We start from the raw sequence: 22,676 nt of genomic DNA on the forward strand, positions 1-22,676 counted from the left end.
GTTCCAACCAGAGGTGCTAGCCTTGATTCTTGGAACTCATGGTCTCTCAAAGCTCTCATTGACCTTTGTGCAACATGGGGTCACTTCCGGGAAAGGATCATTGATTTCAGGGAATGACCCAGGAGAAACCTTTTCTCCTAATAATACCTGCTTTGGTCCAGAGCTATAGTCCAGGGGGTAAGGCCAATATTTACCTGAGGGTCACAGCTAGATCAGCCAGGAGTACCACGAAGCACAGAGCTGAGAGTAAACCCCTGAGCACCACAGATAAAACCCTCCTGCCTCCCCCACAAAGCCTCCTCATAGTCTAACATGTGTTGTTAATTCGGCTCATTCCCAAAGACCCTCCCTTGTCTTTTCTTTTTCTTTTCCTACTGACAAAATAGGCCTGAGAATACTGCCATTTGAGGGTATCTGTCTTCTCTTCCCACACAACGTCCTGCTTTAAAATCATGCTCCTAATTGAAAGGGCAGATTCCACGGTGAATGGCAGCATAGTATGATCTGGAGAAAAGTCTTGCTATGCTATTAAGTCAGGTCAGCTGGGGAAGGAGGAGGGCTGGAGCTCATGGAAGCAGAGCGGCAGATCCATGACTCTTGCTGGGAGCAGCAGAGAGAATATGTGACCAGGCAGCCCTACCATTGTCTCTCTCCTTATGGACCCACGTGGGGTGGTTCTTCTGCAAGAGGCTCTCTTTTCTGTTTTCTTTTTCTTTTTTCAGTGCATCTTTTAGAGGTACCTCCCCAAACCAAGATCAATGTTACCTTTTTTCTAGCCTGTATAGGGACATCTGGGAGCTTCCTGGTGACCAAATTCTGAGAAGAAATTGGATTGGTACAGACTATGGTCCTAAAGGCTGTACCTGGCAGCTCAGTGTAAGCAAATAATGGTTTCTCAGGTCAACTGGGACTGCATTATTGGGGGGGGGAGAGAAAGAGAGAGAGAGAGAGAGAGAGAGAGAGAGAGAGAGAGAGAGAGAGAGAGAGAGAGAGAGAGAGAGAGAGAGAGAGAGAGAGCCATCGCCAGCTGTGAGAATATCCCCCCAAGCTCTCTCTTTTCCAGCTTCCAACATGGAGCACGCAGAAGAGCAAAGGATGATGGGAAGCAGGTGTGCTTACACCACCCAGCTCCTCACGCACCATCTCCCTCAATGTTGGTGTTCCTTGAGGGATAGTGGTTGGGATGGAGTGGAGGAGGGTGCTAGCCCACGCTTTCAGGGTAAACACACTGTTCCGAGAGAAGGAGGGTGAAATCGCTTAGAGAACCAAGTTATTCCCAGTCCAATTCTCTCTCAATCCTTTTGATGCCAATGAGAACCTCTCCGTTTAAACTAAAGCATAGTTAACAAGTCTCTACCGCCAGCTAAGCTCTCATTTTAGAGGAAAGGGATCGTGCCTCGGGCAGAGAGCCTGCAGCGGGCAAAGCATCTATCTAGATTGAGGAACATTGTTTGCAAAATATAGTAGTTAACAACAGAGGGGCCAGGAGCTAGGAGCCAGGAGAGAAAATCCCAGCCACAGCTGATTTAGAACCTGTGCCTATTCTTTAAACCCTCTGGGTCTCTGGTTCCTCCTCTGTACAAAGCAGATAATAATTGCACAGATTTCACAAGGTGTGTGTGTGTGTGTGTGTGTGTGTGTGTGTGTGTGTGTGTGTGTGTGTGTGTGCGTGCGCGTGCGTGCGCGCGCGCGCGCGTGCTAGCCAAGATTAAAATAATTAATGCATGGGAGTTCTTAGAAGTGCCTGGTATAGAAAAGGATCTTCATCATTGTTAGATATTAATGGCATTTGACCCCATTAACTTCTATTATGCCTACTGATATTTGGTTCCCATTGATAGTGGCCATGCCAAGTTTCCTGGGCCAGTAACATCTACTTAGGTTCAAAATGAGTTTCTTTAAAGATAAATATGAGCCTCACAATGTTCCGGTTTGCCTACAAAAATGGGGCCACTGGCATGCAAATGACTGGAGTTTCCGGCGCGTTTGACTCCTCCTTGTCAGCCTAGTGAGAGATGTTGTCGAGCAGGTCTGTGTTATTAATATTTCATTGGCCAGCAGAGAGTTTTTTGTTTCTGATAGAATCAAGAGTGATGTGGGTCACAGACTGCAAATGGCTGATGATCCTCTTGGTTTAAATCTTCCTCCTTCATCCGGGGACCAGAGAATGAATCTTGCATATTGGCTTAGAGGCCACTTGCATGATTTGGTCCCCTTGCCCCTGCCTCCCCTCCCACTTCTAATAGCCAGAGCTTCCTTAAAAATTCACCCACCAGCAGGGATGAAAACTCCTCCATTCCATGGTGAGAGCTCCCCAGATTCACTCTGGGGGAACTAAAGTTTTAGAGTGAGTCCTGAGAACAGTTCTTTCATTCAGTTATTTCTCCATAAATGTTGTTATTGTTGTTTTAAACACAAGCCACATGCATGTCATGATACTGGTTTATGGAGACATCTGGTCTACCTAAACTGTATCTTCTACTCCTTCTCACTGTGAGAAGATGTCCATGTCGAGGTCAATGCTAGAAGAATGAACACATGGAAGTGAAGCCTTCCTGGGCTGAGAGGTGCTTAAGGTAAGGGCGATGGACAGAAACAGCTTACCTGCCTGAGCGTCCCCACATATCAGACTTACTCACCCATGATCTCAGATGTCTATGGTTTGGGAGAAGTGATGGATGACTGCAGACAGCCTTCTTCTCCTCCTCGCTTGCTGAGATATCTGCTTGCTAAGAGTCACTTGTATTTTTTTCCCTCCAAGCCTGCTCTGCCAGCTGCCCTTGTTCCTGTAATTACATTATTTAGTGGAATATTATGTAAACTGATGAAAAATGAGTGCAGTAAGAAAAAGAGCTGTTTCTATGAAAACTAAGTTAATGCTTTAGAAACCTACTGTGAAAGCCAGATTCAAAAGTTATTTCGATGAGCTGTGAGTCCTGCAAAATGTTAGTGGGGCATCTGGAAGCCTGCTGCCATGAGAGCATTTCCCAAGGATCTTGCAATTCCCAGTTGCATCCAAACCAAACTGCAAAGGACACTCTGGTTAGTAGATAGATGAGGGATTTCAAGGGCAAAGGGGATAATTGTCTAGTCACATGCTAAAGTAGCCATAGCAACTATTTAACACTGCAGTTGTAGACTGAAAACTCCAACATCAACGAGTGAGTTTCTAATAAAACTTTATTAGTAAAGACTGTTGGTGGGCCACATTTGGCCCCAGGAATATAGTTGCCTGCACTCTGCTAGAGACACTGACATATTAATCAGACTTATGTGGTAGAGTGATTCAGCAAGGATTCTGACCAACAGAGATAAAGAACAACACATTTCAAGTATATAAATTAAAACACAATATTTAAAATTACTGTAACTCCTTGAAAATGATTCATTACTTCAAAATATTTCCTTTGAACTATTCTTCCTTAGTCCCAAGTAAAATTGACTCTAATATTTAGATGGCTGGTGTGAAGGACTTGCAATGCAAAATAAAACTGTGCTGACTATATGGCCCAGCTCCCTAGCAGAACAGAATAAAAGAATGAATTCATCCTTTTTCTTAGGATTCCCCAGCAATCAATTTTTATGAAACCTTAGTGAGGAGACTGTGACCCCCCACATACCCCTTAAGCTTACCCTCCACACAATATTGTGGAGAATACTGATCCTGAATAACCTTTTTTGTTACACGTTTCTAGAAATAAGCTTAGCACAATTGTTCTAGCTCTCTGGAAGCTTGCACGCCACCCTCCAGAATTGACAGCTCAGATGGGCAGCTAAATTTTGCTGAATGCTTGGGAGGTAACAGAAATATACTGTGGGTTGGGTTGTACAGAGATGAACTTTGGGGTTCAGGCCTTAAGCCTCACCATCTCATGGCCCTGCCTCATCTTATAGCCCTCTGTTTCCCTGTGGATATACACCCAACTGATAGATTCTAGTTTCCGCCTTATGTAACTCCAACCAGAGGGAGTACTTTACTGAGAGCTTCGCTTCTGAAAAACCACAGAAAATCAGACCACGAGAAAAGCTCCCTTCTCAAGTGAGAAATTCATAAATGTTTTAGAAATTTAATATGGAAGTTATCCTCACAAGATTATACTTCCCCATGCTCTTCCTTCTAGACCTTATATATGCCTGCCCATTCATTTGGGGATACAGCCACTCATTGATGAGCAAGGAGGAGACCGCATCTGGAAACAAGTCCCACTGTGCCAGATGTTTATAGCTCTGTCACTAGCCCTGGGAGGTGCTTCCTTGCATCCAGGTGTGGAGCCTGGATCACATTCTCCCGGGCATCACCGCACCCATTCCGGGAAAGCCTACAGACTTTGTCATCCAGGTCACTTAGTCTCCTCGTTCCCTCTCTCCCTTACTTTAATTTTAGCCCATTATCCCGAGTCTTCTCTCCCCCCTTTTCGGAGGGCAGATCTGTCCCACTTCTTGTTTTATCTTTAAATTGGTATCAAACAGCTTCGAGCAAAACCACTAATAATGCTGACATTTCAATTTGTCATTGCTGCTCCTCATTTCTGTGACGGATGTCTCAGCAAGGCCTTGTCTGCCTGCTCTGTTCTGCTGAGAATGAAATACCACTCCTGGGAAACACACACACACACACACACACACACACACACACACACACACAATACAACACAGGCTTGATAAAAAAAAAAGGGGGGAATCAGGCAAGAAGCAGAGAGATGGGGCAGAGAGATGTAGCTGCAGCTTCTCGGGGCATAAGGAATAAGTTTCATGGAGACAAGACCTTCTGCTCTTCTGTAGGGGGTGTGAGAGAGCCTGGATCTAAGATAGTCCATGGAGGCAGACACATGCTCACATGGGAGCCAGGCTACACTTTCAGCCTGTGCCTGTTTCTCGAACCCTCCTGGGCTCAGTCAAATCCTCTCCTGAGAGTTATCATACTGCCTTTGTCATTCCAATTGCAAAAACATCCCAACTGCATGGTGACTCAGCAATGCCATAGTCCCCCATCTGAAGGAGGGTAACGTTAGTCTGGGAAGGGTCTGTGATCCTGCCTGGACCCCATTCAAAAGGGTTCTACCCTCCAGCTCTAAGCCCTGCTCCCCACACATCCCAAGAGCCTATCTCATACATAACACCATCAGGAAATGAATATAAAAATTTTCTAGACTGACATTCGAGAGAGCTTTTTAAGCTCAGAGCAAGTTTTGTGTAGAGTAATAGATACCAAGAGAATCTGTGATGCAAGATGGAGCTGATTTAGTACTGAATGGTAGACTGAGGCACTGGTTTGTAAGCCCCTCTGTTCCTCCATTCCTTCCTCCTTAAGCTGGCTGCTTCCGCCCTCCCTTAAGCGAACTCACAGCCTTCCAGGGAATCTCTCTGTTTCTGCTGAAGTTATCAGAGCCTCTTCCTTTTGCCTGTGATCAAAGAATCCTAACTGTTCCACCAGGGAAATATGCTAAACTCGAAGAATTGCAGAGCCAGGAGTTTGGTTAAAGGTTTGCTAAAAGCCAACTCTCGCATCATTTCTGAAAATGCCTCCCTGGTGCCCAGGCAGATTGGCACTGCCTTTTTAGTGTGGCAGGATGCAAAGAGGGAACTTTCAGGTGTCACCAGCTGGAGGTTGTATCTGTGTATGTATTTTTTCCGTCCTGCCACCCACTATTGGTGAGCGATTGATGTGATTATCCATCATTCTTAGGTTCAAAATAAAGGTTCTGCTGGGGTGTCAAGGTGATTTGAATCATGTGCTTTGCAAATGGCAGGATATGAGTTCATACCTCGACACTGTATGGACTACCCCAAGTAGCACCAAGTGAGCCCTTAGAAATCCCAAAGAACCTTTGGAGTGGCCCTACTGCCCAGCATTATAGGGTCAGAGCAGCACAACATGAATGGATCCTCAAATTCTCACTCAGCTGACTGAGTATTGCCAAGTTTGGGGGTGGGCCCCAGTTTCCCCCTCCTCAACACTTCTTTGGAGTCCCCAATTTTTCTGTAATTAAAGAGAAAGGTTTCCTGACTATCTTTTTTGAAACCTCCCCATGCCTGTTAGCATGCACATGAACAGTTGAAATCCAGTAATCTAGAAAGGTCAGGTTCTTTGTGCCTTTTATGGGCAGGGAAGAAGATGGGTGAGATGAGCCCCAAATTGGCAGGTAGGAGCGGGCCTGAAAGTAGAACCCTGAAAAACCACCAGGTCACTTCTATGTCTCTTGGGGCCCAGGGAACTAGAAATAAGTGTCTGCCCACTTTGACAGCTTGAGCTCAAGTTCTTTCAGAGGAAGGAGGAGAAGATTGGCCGCATCCCTGTGGCGTCTGGGATGGGAGGGTTGACTTGAGGTAGGAGGCCCAGTCTCTGTGGACTGGACGATGAACAGCAGTATTTCTCTCTCCTGGTAGGACTTCTAGTGTCCAATGCATGATCAACTGTTAGTTTGGGCTCCCTAGTGCTGTGCTGACTTCAGAACTCGGACTGTTGCCTGCACAGAGCTAACCAGGTGGGCCTGGGCTGCAGCTGCCAAAGGAACTGCTCAGCTTAGCAAGAGGGAAGACATATTTGTCTGAAGAACAGCCGTTTTCCAGGTCAGGAGCCAGAGCCACGGGGCTCTGTGCGCTCCAGTTCTTGCTCCCTCCTGCAGTCTATGCTGAGTCCATCCAACAGAGCCTGCTGTGAGCGGCTTTTTCCTGGAGGGGAGCTGTCTGGGAGGAAAGAGAAAGGGAGCAGCAAAAAGACTTGGCTGCCCAGCTGGGGAGCATGTGATCCACTCTCAATATTGAGCTCTTTGGAGCTGTGGTCATGGTCTTAATCTCCTAAAACTTTGCTGACTTTTGAACTCAGACCTGAACTCTGCCAGTTGCTTAGAGGTTCCAAACAAATACAATAGTATTTCCTTTTCCCAAGAGCCCTGGTCATGTCCCAGGAGTCAGGCAGTTAAAGCACAGGAAACACTTATCACTGGTTCATCTTAAGGTGAGCACCTCAGAGCAGAACCTGATCAAAGGTGGAGCCCTAAGTCCATCACTCTCCCAGGCTCTCCATCAATCTTCTGAGCTATGCAACTCTGCTCTGGATTCTGATCACTAATCAGCCCAGAGGAAACCCACAGTGGCTTCAGGAAACACAGGTAACATCCACACGAAGTTTGAGGGAGCTGGGCCTCATGCCAGAAACTTGGATCCTATCCTGGGGCTTCCTTGCCCAGTGGTGCACACAACCAAACGCATCTCGTCTTGCATCTCCCACAGTCAGCAGCATTGGTCCCTGTAGAGCCAAGTCAGAGTGTCGGCAGGATGCTCTCCTCCTGGAAGGCCCAGGGAGGCTTCATTTTGGCAGGGGTTGTTTCTGCAGCTGCAAAGCTGGGGTTCCCATTTGTCAGCAGCCTGTGAGCCCTGTCTGCTCCGGGCCTCTGCATGCCACCACCCTCCTCCTCCTCTTCACCCTCCTCTTCTTTCATCCTCCTTTCTCCTCCTCCTCTGTTCACACCACCAGCCATGGCAGTGAGCCTCTCTAGCACTGCCACTCCTTTCCTAGTTTCTTTCTCTCCAACTGTTTCCTGCTTTGCTTTTCAACTTCACATGCTGACTGGCCCACACCTCATCTAGGATAATCTCCTTATATTAAGACACCTTCTAATCTTGATTCCTCCTTAAAATCCTCCATTGGCCAGGAACCCTGCATTCCCTGGTCTGCAAAGCTCAGGGACTTTGGAGTGCCGAAACCTTCTCCCCTTGGAATGGTGCTACACTCTATGGGTTGGTACTGGTGGTGCTTTTGTCCTTGAATGCCCCAGGGTCAATGCCCTCTGCATGGAAAAGGGGCTGGTTTTCTGGTTCCCAGATGCATTTCCTCCACTCTGTCTCTCATGCAGATTGCAGGGAGGAAGAGTTAGGGGATAAATACTCTGGGATAAAATGCCAGATATTTGGGAAGCATGCATCTGCAACAGGCCACCCCATATACTTCTGAAATCATTTGTTCATACGTTCATTCACATGTGTTTTTCAACTCTAAATTGACATCTGTGGATGATCCACTTGCTGTTCATTGTGTTTCATTCATTAATTAGTGCACATAGTGAGTTCAAATCAATGGCAGGATGAGAAAGTGAAGCCATATCTAAGGATCAGCCCCGTCTCCTCCTCATCCCTTGGGTGGGTAACTAAATGGTTAATCTGGGGTTTTATTTATACCTATAGACCTGTAAACATAACTGGAAGGTTTGATAGGCCATTGAGGCATAAATAAACAGTATTTAGTACCGGTGGGGTAAGGCACTTGTATAGCACACAGATGACCTGGGTTGAATCCACGGTATCACATATACCCCAAACCTCACCAGAAATCTCTCCTGTGTTCATAGCAGAAATAAGCCCGGTGAAACTTCAAGTGTGGCTAGCAACCTTAAAAAATTAAGGAGAAAAACAAAACAAAACATGAGTAGTAGGAAGAATAGCAATGCCTCAATAGTCATATATAAATACTCGTGATATCCCAGCTACGTAATACAGGTGTATATACCATCTATTGAGCAACAGAAACTTTTTCATTGTGGGCAGAAATTCTGTCATGCTCCCAGGTCCCACTGTTGTGAATGACCACATTATTCCACCATCTAGAGCTTCACCCTGGTTACAAGACCAGATTTCTAGAAACATCCCTGCCAAACTTCTCCCCATCCCTGGCCTTGCTTCCCTGTTCCTCTACTCCTGATGCCCTGTGTGCTCTCCCCCACATTCTCTATGCACTTGAATTTTACTGCCTTTCATCACCATCCAATCGCCTAGGGTTCTGAGTCTCTCCTGTTCCATCACTCTGGCTTTTCTCCAGGTATTCATTTGTGCTGCCCCCTCCTTCTGCTCCTCTTTTATGATACATCTCAGCTCTTCCAGAGGGGAGTCTGGGACTAGTGCAGAGGTTCAAAAGTGCCTGCATCTACATTCTCCACTTTTCCCTGCAGTTAATTTCCAGCAGTCAAGAGGTGTGTGGCACAGGCCAGCCGAAAAACAGCATCCTTCTCACCGCTGCTGCTTGTGTGTTTCTGTTTCCTCTGATGTTATTTCTAATAGGCAACTACCTGTAAGCAGAAAGTTAGCCTCTGGGAGTGAAAGCAGGGATATTCTGATTCCTGAAAGCTTGCTAAGAAACCATACATGCAGTCAGCAGCTAGGGCCCATCGACAGTCTTCTGCCCATGGCAGCCTAAGGAATTGCCTATCTCTAGCTATTACTGCAACGTTATTTATCAGGGCTTGACTACCCTTCATCTTGGTCATATATAGGGTCTGATATATGTCAGCCCAAGGCATTTTGTTGGAGATATTTGCACATTACTGATGGCTTTTCAAGAGAAGAAGGTTCATGTGTGTGAGAGGTTTTGTTTTGTGTGCTCCTAAATATTTGAAAGGGGACTCAACAACCTTTGCCTATGTGAAATTTGGGAGCACAGACCTTGGAAATGGAATGTTCTAAATGGCCAATTCAAGTGGACCAAATCAGTGCTGGCCAGATTGTGTGGGGTGGTTAGGACGGGGGGGGGGGTGGTGGGGGGGTGGGATGGTGGTAGGGGAAGTGGGGGAGGGGCATGGTGTGGTGGTGGTGCAGGAACCAGAGAGCAACAGTAAAACACTCAATGTGGAGGCTGGAAAATTCTCAAGGCCTACAGCTTTTCCCTGAAAGACATGCCCTGTTTTCCTCTGGTTGCATTTGCCTTTAAGAGCAATGGCATCATGATCAACACATGAGCACATCCTCATTCCTGAGCAGGAGCGATGTAGGTACCTTCTAGGCTAAGCCATCCCAGGTTCTGCACAGGATTCTGTATCTTTGATGTGACCCTCAAGGATCTTATCACCCAAGAGGCCCTCTCCAGTGATCAAACTGTATCAAACATCTCTTTACCTACCACCAAGAATGGAGATGTGTGTCTTAGCATGAGCGAAGCAAAAGGGATTCCTAGTGGATAGTCTGCTAGAATACACACAAGGCAAAATCAAAATCAAGCAATGACAGTACAAATGCCATTTACTAAGCAGTGAGGTGTTTTGACTCTGTGCTCAGTTGTCACTCCTCTGAGCTACAGGGAATGGTCATACAGGGAATGGTCATACTTGGGGAGTCAGGAGTTCATTTTGGGTATCAGGGATCTTGAAGGTCACATGCCAGTGGTGGCTTGTGAACTGTTTTCTGTGATCCCTGATCTAATATTGTTTTGAAAGTATTTCACAAAATAAAACAAAAACCCACTGAGATTATATATCATTGGCAGGATCTAAATTTTGTTTAGAACATGTATCCCATCGTGGTCCTAAAATTTTATTTTGAAAATTTATCCCATTGTGATCCTAAAATGAGACTCCTGCTTTTGTTCTATGAATGTCTTCAAAGACTTGCCCCCAAACAGTGAGAAAAATTCGCCTCATAGGGTCAAGGACATAAGCCCAACAATTTCAGTGCTTTCAGAATCAAGCTTACCTTTTGTTTGAAGGAAGAACTTGTAATTCAAATGCCTTCTTCCCAGGATGAGCTAACTTACATGCCCACCCTAAAATAAAAGTGATGTCTACTATGTGAAGAGGAGGAAACTGTGAATCATGATTTACAACAGGTTTTACCAGCTCATCTGTGGTGTGACTGCCTGGTTTTTTGAAAAAAGTTGTATTAGTTATTTTCTGCTTGTGTTTTGTCTCTGATTGTCTTGACATCTCGGGCAGAGTTGAGTGGTAGCAACAGAGGTGTCCTTGTCTACAAAACCTGAAATCTTTATTTCTTACTTTTGGCCCTTTTCATGTTGGTGATCACTGACTGGAATTAAACAATAAAAAGGTCTGAGAAGATCACTCCACCCTTTGAATCGATAAGTTGCTTAAAAGTAACTTATTTATCTTGAAGGATGTACAAGAAAAAATGAACCCAGTGATCATAATAGGAAATCTCAGGAGATAAATAAAAATTACAAACAAGAAATACATTGAGATTCTAGAACTGCGATGTATAATATCTGAAATCTAAACAGAAGACTAGAAAATATTGAATATAGAAATCAGTTCCCTGGGTGATAGAATTGAAAAATAGAGCTGGGGAAAAGAAGAAACATCCAAAAAAAAATTGAATAAAGCTTCAGTAATCAGTGGGAAATGACAAGCATTCAAATACACACAATTAGAGTTCCAAGTGGAGAAGTGAAGCAGAGAAATTGCAATAGAGTAACATTTGAAGAATTAGTGCCCCTACATTTTTTTTATATTGGTAAAACCCTCAACATCTTAATTAAGAATCTAGAAAAATGCCAGCCATGTGAATATAAAAGAATGCCACATCAGGGACATGATAGACGGGTATCTCCAAACCCCAAGGCCACCAAGTGAATTTGTCTCTGCCAGAAAGTTTACCTTGATTTGCTTTTGCTGCAAAAACTCATCTTTGCCATCCAGACACTGGTGACTGAGTGGCACAGCACACCCCAGATATGTAGTGTGCCAAGTTCTGGGCTTGGAAATCAGGAGAGAAAAATACATAGTTCATTAACAGCAAGGGAAAATCAGAGAGATTAAAGGAAAGAAAAAGGGAAGGAAAGAGGCAGAGGGAAGCCCCAAGGTGTGACAGGAACCTCAGGTGTTGAAGTAACTTGCTACTTAAAGTACTTTTCATCTAAATCGGACAAAATTTGGGGCTTATAAACCCTCCCCCAAAACCCTTTTACCCTTTTACCTAAGCTTTTGAGATGTTCATCCAACCTAGATGATCAAACCTGCCCACACCTGGGGTGGGCAAGCTCTTTTGAATAAAGAATAAAGGAGTCTGGCTGGGGCAAGGTGAGAGAGAAGCAAGGAAAAGGACAGGAAAAAAGACATGGCTTAGGAGATAAGCCAGGGAGAAGTGCTTGGCAAAGAAAGCAGATAGCAGGAAGACTCATGGCAGAACCATGGAATAAAGCAAGCTGACTCTGATGAAACTTTAACTGATTGCTTTGTGAATTATTTCTCTACTGTTACCCTGCTTCTTCAGACCTGTCGGCCAAAGGGGCTAGAGGCTCTGTGCCAAGGAAGGCCTCACCCAACATGTGGATCTCTTTCTTTATATTTTATTTTAGTTCTACAGAGCTGGTCAACAGATGTTTTGTCCTGTTGGCTTTGAGCAGAACACCACGCTCCCCCTGACAAAGTCTTGCTTGTATAAGGAGGAGCTGAGTGTTCCTGTACGGTGGGAGCTGCACTGACCCAATCTTCTCCTAGACTTGCCAAAATGTGTCCCATTGGCTGAGTGTTAGCCAAAATCTGACATCCTCGTAGCTACTGGCTCTAGCATACTGATTTGTTGTTGTGATTCTTGTTGCTGTGGAAAAAAGTAATATGTTGACAGAAAGAACCTGGAAAATGGTTGTGAAATGGGAACGTTTATGCCCTTTCATTGCCTTGAAGCATGTTAGTACAAATAATCGAGAAAAAAGGCAAAGTTCCTAACACTGAAAAAAAAATCTAGAAATTTTATATAGATATCCAATTATCTGACTTTCCTTGGAAAGAGGAATTTTAAAAAATAATCTGGGGAGGGGCCGGAGAGATAGCATGGAGGTAAGGCATTTGCCTTTCATGCAGAAGGTCGGTGGTTCGAATCCGGGCATCCCATATGGTCCCCTGTGCCTGCCAAGGGCGATTTCTGAGCATAGAGCCAGGAGTAACCCCTGAGGGCTGCCAGGTGTGACCCCCCCAAAAAAAAATCTGGGGAATTGTGTGTGGAGTCTACATGGACACAATCTTGAGAGTGAAGAGTATGTCTGCTTTTTATTGAGTTATTGAGTATTCATACTCACATTATCATTAACTACCTGGTATTTATCTTTATATTTGTGCTAGGTTTTAGTTTATTTTTTTCTTGGAAGAGAATAAAGTAGAAAGAAAAAAAAATCTCTTTCTCCTTATCTTGGTTAAAAATTGGGTTAATAAAAGTTGGTCCCAGCCAGAGTAGCATGGCCCCAGGGAAAAAAAAGCAAAGAATCAGAAACTTCACCTTGGAAGTGCGTCAATGTAGATGGTTTTCCAATGCTGTATACATAAAACCAAATCCAGGCCACCCATCCTTCTAGCGTTATTTCAATGCACCAGCTCTGTGATCCACTGCCAATATCTGATGCCTTCAAATGCTTGCAAGAGCAGTAATGGCACAGAGACGGAGCACAGTGGAGATTTGCAAGTTTGTCGTTCTGTTGCCAACCAATCATTTGTTACCAGTTATTGATTCATTCAATGAACAGGCGTTTCACTGTAAACCCCCCTTGTCCATGATTGACACAGACACTCAGATAACCAGGATGAGCCTTTGGGGGGGACAGAGATGGAAGGCCTTCTCCCACGCTCCCTGCTTTGAGACCAAAAGGACTGGTTGCAGATCCTTAGACAGCTCATCGAACAATTTTCTCACCTGGCGTTTCAAGAGCCCCCTGGGACATGTGCGCTGTGAGGGAAGGTGAGGAGGCAGCAGAGTTTCCAGCCTGATTTCTTGGCACTGGGTCATTGACTAGAGAACACCCCAGAGGCTTGCCTTGCATAGGTTTCTCTGGATACAGTTTTCTGTCCGAAAACTGTTCAGCTCCTGCGGAGTGTAAGCTCTCATGGGAGGGGGAAACCGTTCCTCTGGGGGCGCTGTTCTTAGGGGGACACACCCAGCAAACCATCTGCTCATCCTGGATTATATGGTCTGTGAGGGAGAATCTTGGCATTAGTGGTGAGAGAGAGAGAGAGAGAGAGAGAGAGAGAGAGAGAGAGAGAGAGAGAGAGAGAGAGAGAGAGAGAGAGAGAGAGAGAGAGAGCGCGCGCAGGCATAGAGTAGATTCCAGAGAGATGGGTGATTTCCATATCGAACTGACCAAAATAAATGCTGCCTTACAAATCTGCAGTGAGTTGTACATGATGAATTTGCTGCAAGATGCTGAAATGGGGGTTGGAGGCCAGTGTAGGCGGCCAGGGCAGTGCATTCATTAGCAAGCACGGAGGGTGCAAAGTCGTAGAGACAAGCTAATCAGGGACTAAGGGTACCATTTGTAACATCATATACAGCCCCTCATGGGGGGAGGGGGTGGCAGAATGAGAGTACTTGCAACCTGTCACTGTGGTTCTGAAGAACGGGGGGGGGGGGTACCCCAGGGCTGGTCCACACATATTCAAGATCATGTTTGTGTCTCACTATAATTCGTACCGGATTAGCAGCCTCTCCCCATCTCAGTGACATTAAAATATTTTTTTTTAAGATCTTCTCTCTTGGGTTGGATGGAAACGGAATGTCGTGAGGTTGTACAAGTATTAGTTATATTAAATTTGGCCTCTTAACAGCTCTGCCTTGAACCGACACTTCAATGAGGATTTAATATAAACAAAATGTACTTTGGAAAATGTGCTTCCAGCTACAACCAATTTCTCCCAGTCCATTAGCTACTTTGCATCCCTTTTAAGAAACTCACGATTGGGCTTTTATGGAGGGGCCCGAGTAGCTGTTCAACTCATTAAGTCTCCAGAGAGTGGAGGCTCTGCCGCTGGCCAGACTCCTCCCCCTGCCTCCCCACTGCTACCTGCCACCCCCACCCCTCAGCCTGGCCAATGCTTTGGAGTATTTGAACCCCAGGATGTCCCTCACTGACTGCTACCGGAGATCTTATTCCTGCTTCTATTTTAACATCCTCTGACTCTTTGGGGTTCAGCCAGGCCAAGCTCAGGGATGAATCACATGGTGCTGGAGACTGAGCCTGGAGTTTATACCTGCAAACTATTTATTGTTACCCTTTAACCTATACCCTCCCAGCCCTAAAATGAGTACACTCCTGTGGCACTGGGTTGCAAGAGCAGGAGGAAGAATGGAGTGGGGAGGGAATGTTTCGTGGTCACAGAGGTCTGGACTTTACCGCTGCTCTTTGGCTGGAAGAGTCAGTTCCCACCTGGCAATACTAGCGAGCCATAGGGAACTGACATGGCAAATGGTTCAGTTGTTACATCCTCGCTGTTCCCTCTCTCCCCAAATATCAGCACCATAGCAAATCCATGTCCAACTGCAGTCCGGAAGTCAGAGCCAAGGAAACATAGTAAATAGGCCGTTCTGGTCCATCTGGAGATGCCCCAGCTTTGTACAGGATGCTGCTCTTTTCCTACAGGCAGGACCAACCATATTGGGAACCCTGCCTGTGGACTAATAGTCTGTTGAATAATGATGAATGTTGAATATTGAATAATAATGTTGAAGGTAGGTGGGAATAGATAACCCCCAGTTTCCCTCTCCATGACCTCATCTCTTCTTCCTATAGCTGCTCCCTCTAGCCAGTTTCAGTGGCAGCTGGCCTGCCCTTAGCCAGGTGCGCTGCCTTCATCCAACATCAGTGCCCACAGAACCCCTGTTTGTGCTGAGCAAATTCCACCAAGCCCGCGTCCCTGGGAAATGTATGTTTTTCTCCCAATTGTTTGCAGACTTTGTCCTTCTGGTTCCCGGGGCTCCCTGGGATCCCCTGTTTTGACACCCCCTCTATGATTTGCTGTCTCCGTGCCTCCCATTTTCTTGAGGAGATAAGTGGGGAGAGCTCATGATGTGGCTTAAATACACACCTGTCTTTAGAATTCATCTGCCACATTCAATCGTGGGCAAAGCAGGATTCTGGCCTCCCCTCTGCCCTTCGAGATGCCACCTGTCCCGGCACCTTGCTTATTATGGCAGGTGGCTTGGCATGCCCAACCTTGACCCATCAGCAGCAGGAGTGGTCGGAGGGCATCTCTGCACTAACACTTTGTCCTGCTATTGTCTGCAGGACTCTTGGAGCACATCTCTGGGCTTCTTGCTGCTCCTCCCTCCTCAGGTTTCCTGTATCCAGCCAGTTCCATGGCACTCTCCAACTTCAGCTCTTGCAGTATTTTTGGCCCCATGAGCTTTTTTTTCAAAGACACAAGGCGGGTGTCTGGTTTTCGTTGGAGACCAACAGAGTAAATTAGGAACTCCTGCTCATCCTCAAAGGGAAACTGAAGGACCTTCTAGAGAAACTCTTCTCCAGTGCTAGTCAAAGAAAAAAAGCACCTTTCCTCAAACATTGCAGAAACAGTAGCAGACAGGTCTTAAAGAAGGGAAACAGCCCAGGTCTGTTGTACAATAATTCCGTAGGTCTTTGGACACACATATTAAGGCCTCAGAGAATTCACAGTTCAGTATCCTTCCTGTGTTGAATTCTCTTTTTTTTTTTTTTTTTTGATTTTTGGGCCACACCTGGTGACACTCAGGGGTTACTCCTGGCTATGCGCTCAGAAGTTGCTCCTGGCTTGGGGGACCATATAGTATGCCCGGGGATTGAACCATGGTCCATCCTAGGCTAGAGCTGGCAAGGCAGACACCTTACCTCTAGCGCCACCGTGCCAGCCTCCTATGTTGAATTCTTTATGACAGATACATCATTGAAGAAAAACATGTCCATGAGGATGGCTCTGTACCCTTGGATGTTTGGAAATGAGATTATGTGGTGCCCCTCCGAAGTCACACAGCTCTATCTCACCCTCTCTCACTTGGGCTCAGTCCTTGAGGCTCCTCCACCTTCTCAGAAGGCTGGATCATCTGTGGAAATCATGTTAATCTTTCTGGAACTTCTTCCACTGAAGGGAAGAAGAAATGGTCCAAGAGATCTCAGGTAGATGGCAGAGGGAGGAAGTTGTGAGTGGGTATCCTGCATATGAGAACATTGTGGATGACAGCTATAGTGATACCTCAGTGCTGTGATCATGGGGCGTCCACTGGGGAAACCCACCACTGGCATCCAGTGTCCTGTGCAGGGCCACTCTTGGTGGAACACTGAAATGAGGCAGGCTATTGGAGTAACTAAACTGAGTGATACCAGCTACTACAGATTCCGACAGAGCATTTTCAAGGCCCCAGCACAGGAGAAACTGGGTCTCCTGATTCATTTTGATTGTTTTAACCTTTCATATAGACACTTACTTTTTTATGTTTTTTTTTTCCACACAAAGACTTCCTTTCATAATGTTGAGATTCTGATGCCAATTGCCCTGCTAAGTTATCTAAGAGATCACAGTGGCTTTCGATTTCTGGAGACCAGGAGAAGCTGCAAGAACTGATAGGTCACTGGCAGCTTAATCAGTGTTGAGCTTAGACCATTGCTTTGCCGTTGATTAATTATGCTGTTGATTTGATCACTGATAACGGGATTAATGCTTTGAAAAGAAGATCTCTTTGCCCCCACAAGCTCTGTAAACTTTCCCAGTCAGTGCCCCCTGGAAGTCACTCTTAGCTTACTAGTCAGGTCACAGGTAGGGTGGGAATGGCAGAGAGATGACTTGGTTTGGAATTGAATATTAGAGTATATTTGCTTTGTTATTAAAATGATTTCAAGCAAGAGTTTTCAGGGGTGGCAATAAATAGAAGATGTCATTTCACTCGTTTCAAGGAACAAGGTTGGAAAAATTGATTGGATAATCAATTTGGTTATGAACAGAATCTCCAACACAGAAATAATTTGCCACCTCTCAGGGGAGAGAGAGCCTTACAGGTTGTTTCCCTCCTGTCTGTTCAACCTCTGGACTCTGGAGAAGAACCGAACAGCTCCCCAAGCTGATTAGTGAGAGGTGGCTGTCCTTGGAGGTTGGGAACCTCTCTCCTTTCAGGGAGACCCCACTGCTGGAAATGAGGATGAAGGGTGCTAGCAAAGAAGAGGGAGAAACACTCAGCAGGAAACAGCTTTTGTGCTGAGAAAGTTGAATATCCCATGTGAGAAATACCAGAGGACTAGAGGGACCAATGCCGGGATCTGTGATCAACACCAAATCCAAGCAGCATTTTTGCCTCCCTGTGGGTTGATTGTTTCTTGGTCAGCACTTTCAGAGCCTGGATGGATCACTCAGTTCATCCCCTGGCTCTCTCAGGTGTGCAAGGAGTGATTTTTTTTTTTCTACAGTATTTGGGATCAACTTCTCCCTCCCCCTTTCCATCTTTTTAACTTATTTTTTGTTGAGTCTTTTTAAAAACTGGATTGATTATCAGGTTACCAAGGTAAGAAATTCAGGTTTAACAGCTCACTGGATAGAATTCTTCACAGCCACCACCAAAGTTCCAGAGCCATCCCAGAGCCTTCAAAGGCCCCTCTTCTTGTGTCTTCCCCAAACCCACTCTTATTGCCTTTGGTTTCAGGTCTTTAACCCACTGATCAGACATGCTGTTTTCTTTGAGTTCTCTTGTGGCTCTTCCTTTTCTTTCTAGGCATGTGCAGAGCTCAGTGATTCACATACTGGATGGTAGAGAGGTCCTGAGGCTGAATCCGGGGCCTTAGTTGATAGTAGTTACCATAGCAACATCTACTCTTTGCTGCTCTGGGCTTCTTTGGACCAAAAATGCCCAGCTGCTTCCCCATCACGCACAGAAATGATGACTTTACAGAGAACCAAGTACTTCCAGTCTAGTCAGCCCCAGGGAACTATGAAGTTGACTTCTTTGGGGGGTACCTCGTGATGTTTGCCCAACTTGTGGTGTTTGAGGAGCCTCTTCATGACCTTTGCCTCTCAGAAGTACCCCCTCTTTCTCTGTCACTGCTTATGTCAACCTCTCCTACCATGGGCTCTGACCCGGAGGTAATGGCCCAAGGCAAGTGGACAGAAAACAGTAGGTCTGATATCAGAGTGTCCCCAGGAGGGACAAGATAGTACCAATCTATCTATTTGATCTCAAAGCTCCCCAGGGCTCAAGGACAGACCAGCACCCACTCACTCTGGCCATCTCTGACCCTTTGCCAGCCACAAGAAATGCTGAGCCAGCTGATGGCTGGACAGTCAACATTTCTAAAACCTTTCAAATTTTTTTCCAGCAAGAAAGACCATTTTCTCAGGGCAGACAGGCCTCACAGATAACTGTGGGAGATGAATCCCTAATTTTCTATATCAGTACTAACAACATGAGCCCCAAATTCATGAGTGACCCTCCAGGCTGGCCCCGAGATGGCTTGGTACCAAAGGTCATCAACTTGGGACTTTACCTGTGCTGCGCGTGCCCTCCAAGGTTAGACCAAGACAGCTGGTGGCTGGCTCCTGAGCCTGTTTGCCAGGATGAAGAGCCTGACTGAGGCTGAAAGACCAGATGGCCAGTGGGTGTTGGTGTTGGTGTGACTGGGCCATAAGTGGCTTTGAGCTCCTGTTCTGGTCCCCTTGGATGCAGTCTCTTCATCACAACAGCTTTGACAACCTGGCTGAACTGGTGTATTTGATGGGACTACCAGATCATTCTTTTTCTTTCTTTTTTCTTTTCTTTCCTTCTCTTCTTTCCTTTCCTTTCCTTTTCTTTTCTCATCTTCTCTTCTCTTCTTTCCTTTCCTTTTCTTTTTTCTTCTCTTCTCTTCTTTCCTTTTCTCTTTTCTTCTTTTCTCTTTCCATTTGTTTTTATTTTGGGGGCCACATCTGGTTGTATTCAGGGCCTACTCCTGTCTCTTCACTCAGGATTCACTCCTGGCAAAGTTTAAGGGACCCTATGGGATGCCAGGCATGCATGCCCTCCCCACCGTGCTATAGCTATGGCCCCTACTTGAGGACTGTTTTAACAGCGGCCTCACTACCTCCCTGGGGGTCCAGAGGGCACCACCATTTAGCTAATACACCTGAATTATTTAAATGACATTGTCCCTTAGCACAGTTTTAGGGAGAAATGTCGGCAGACGCAGGGCTTGGCCAGGCGGCTCCTCTGTGTGATGTGTAAATACCTAACCCCCGGTCAGACTCCGGCCAAGAACAGGATCAACTCCTCATATACAGGATGTGCTTGAATATTAATTCCCCCCTTTATCCATATATCAATAATTGAGCACTGCGTCAATTAATATGCCAGGCAAATTGCATTCCCCAGCCTGGTGCTTGCAATGTATTTCAGTGGTAGAGATCATTTCCAAGATAAAGTATACAATTTAAAATAGATTTAAGAAAAAAAAAAAGAACAACTAATAAAAAGGGGAATTGATTCCGGGCAAGCGTGGAGAAAATTTAAAAAAAAAATAAAAAGAAGAAAATTGGGATCACTTCAAGACATCTCCACTGTTCCTCCAGACCCTGTGGGGTTTTTGGTCAGAAGAACCTGTCTTCAAGATCAAGTTTTATGCAAACTGCAAAATTTGCCAGGTCTGCGGCTGCAGAGGAGGAGGATGGAGGAGGGGAGAAAACACACAACACACACACACACACACACACACACACACACACACACACACGCATGCAAGCACACACGCCTGGTCTCCCACTGAGGCCATAAGTCAGCTCCAGCCTTAGGTTAGAAAGGAGGCGGAAAAACCATTTGTGCCTGCAAGACTTCTTTACAGAGGGTTTTCCCCTTGCGGAGTTGACTTGGTGGGGTTTGGGTTTGCCTTCTGATTTGCTGAATTGGCACTGAGACCTCGCGGGTGGCCCGCCCCGCCCCCTCCCCGCCCCCCAGCCTCCCCTCACCCCCATTCCACAGCCTGGCGGGGAGCCCATGAAGCAGCAACGGTGGTAGCAGCAGCAGCAGCAGCAGCAGAGATGGGCAGGCCTGGAACAGCCAGCAGTGACACGCAGGAGTCGGTAGATGGCTGCAGACAAGTGAGCTGAGCTGAGTGGGCCAGAGAGAGAGAGATTGAGAGAGCTATGGGCCAGGGAGGCCTGGACAGGACTGGTCTTTGCTTTGGGCTCAAGTCCATTTAAAGAGATAAAGGCCAAGCTGGGTAGCTGCACATGGTCTGTCTATTTATTTATTTATTTATTTATTTATTTATTTATTTATTGTTCCTCTTTTCCTCCATCCCTCACTCCTTTCACTTTCTCTTTCTCTCTATCTGGCTGGATCTTTACTTTGAGTTAATAGGGAAGGGGGAAAAAGAACTGTGAGGGGCTGGGGCTCTGTGCTGATGCACTTACTGGCCAGCAGCAGAGTATCCGCAGCCTTCCTATCCATTCCACCCATGGGGCTGGTTGTGAGACCACCCCCCCCCAACACATCACCCCCCTCGCAGCCACCGCCAGGAGGTGGCGTGGCGCCCGCCTTGCTGCAACTGCCACCAGCGCTGTTCTCACAGCTGCTCCGCGGGCACCCGAATTCCTCCGGCCACTGTTGCTCGCTGCTGCCTCCTGTGCCCCGGATTTGCTCTTTAAGCAGCCACACCAAGAATTGGTTACCTAAGCCAGCCTTGATAAGAAAGAGGAAAGGCAAGAGTTAGAGAGAGAGAGAGAAAAAATAAAAGAGAGAGAGAGAGAGGGTGAGGGAGAGAGCGAGCAAGAGAGAGAGAGAGAGTGAGAGAGAGCGCAAGCCTGAAGCCAGCCACCTCAGACTCAGCACTGAAGGAATGCCATCTTCCTAACCTCCCAAACAAGCACTTCCCCCTGGCCTGGGGAAGGAGACAAGAGGGACCCTCGGGACTGGGCAGGAAAAAAAAAAAGGCAAGCTTGGCCATCCACTGGTCTGGGTTTTTCTTCCAGATTCTCTTGGTGAAGTAAGGAGGCTGCTGTTGGCTGAACTCAGCTCTTGATCTCTTGCAACATGATGATGTATTTGTGGGTAGGTAGTCTCTGTCTCTCTGTGTCTCTCTGTCTCTCTCTGATTAATACATTGCCTGGGGGTGGGCAATGATCAGCATTGCAGCCCAGAGCAACCGTGTGGGATTTTTCGGGGAGCAGGCGTGTGGCGTGTCTAACCTTGCTTAGTTATAGGACATGTGCTCTGTTTCCCGAGGGAATTCAGGCAAGCCCTGTTTCATTAGCATGAAGCTGCAATTTGATTTTTCAGTTGAAAAAAAAAAAGGAAAACAAACCAAAATGTGCAAAATGTGTGTGTATGTATGAGTGTGTGTGTGTGTGTGTGTGTGTCTGTGTCTGTGTGTGTTGTGTGCAGGGGCGAGCAAACTGCATGCTTCTCTCTTTGCTCAAAACACTGTCGGAGAATTCCCGAAGACTAAAGCCAAGGTCTGGGGTCGCCAGCTGGGACAGGAGTAGAGCCCAGGGCACTTGTAGCTATGTGGGGCTTCATTTCATTTTTCCAGGAGCTGCTGGCTCCGAGCTGGTGGGTTCTGGGGGGTAGTGGTGGTGTTTGCTTTGTTTTGCATTTTGTTTTCCCGAGCACCTTACTTATTTGTCATTGCGGGCTGCGTTTGGAGTGAGGTGTGTGTGTGTGTGTGTGTGTGTTTTCCCTTTTCCAAGAGGTATTTCTGTAAACTTGACTTTTTGATAAAATATTCCCCAGTTATTATCATCTTTGTTGTTGTTTTTAAGATGACATTAAATTAGAAGCCTGGAAGTAGTAACCTGTAGCAATACATTCCACTCTTGAAATCATTTACGCAATAGCGATATAAGCCAAAAGGCTTAGAAAAATGCCTCCCTCAGGTTCGCAGGAGGTTCGCAGGCACATGGAGAGTTTGAAGTGTGTGTGTGTGTGTGTGGATCAGAACTTGTACCCTGTCTGGCTTCTGTGATTTCATGTTTCTGACGGGGCTTCCCTGATTTTTTTTTTGAGGGAAGGGATGGGAGGCCTGGGAGAAGCGAAGAGTCCACTTTCCACCCCAGCACCTATGTGTTGGAACCTTTTGCAGTTCCACATTCTTAATGCATGTCTTGTCATGGTCTCTTCCTTCCCTTAACGCTGGCAGCCAAGCTCTGCCCTGTGAACTTGCTTTTGCAGGGGACCAGGAGCCTCTCTGTGGAATTCTCCAGCCCCTT

General features: G+C 46.2%; 2 protein-coding genes across 8 annotated transcripts in view; one reads left to right on the plus strand and one right to left on the minus strand.

Moving 5' to 3' along the window:
- RBFOX1 (RNA binding fox-1 homolog 1) overlaps window positions 1-22,676 on the plus strand; it is a 986,153-nt gene that overhangs the window by 572,075 nt on the left and 391,402 nt on the right. The window contains exon 1 of one of the 7 annotated variants that reach the window (XM_049768479.1): window positions 21,069-21,519. The exons of the other annotated variants lie outside the window; for them this stretch is intronic. Within the exon in view, the coding sequence (XP_049624436.1) occupies window positions 21,502-21,519 (18 nt within the window). The 5' untranslated portion in view covers window positions 21,069-21,501. Of the gene's footprint in view, window positions 1-21,068; window positions 21,520-22,676 lie in introns of those variants that run through there. 7 annotated transcript variants of the gene reach the window in all.
- The window catches only part of CARHSP1 (calcium regulated heat stable protein 1), a 1,067,514-nt gene that overhangs the window by 9,230 nt on the left and 1,035,608 nt on the right, over window positions 1-22,676 (minus strand). The gene's annotated exons all lie outside the window — the stretch shown is intronic.

The sequence above is a fragment of the Suncus etruscus genome, chromosome 2 (genome assembly GCF_024139225.1).
Source record: "Suncus etruscus isolate mSunEtr1 chromosome 2, mSunEtr1.pri.cur, whole genome shotgun sequence".
NCBI lineage: Eukaryota > Metazoa > Chordata > Mammalia > Eulipotyphla > Soricidae > Suncus > Suncus etruscus.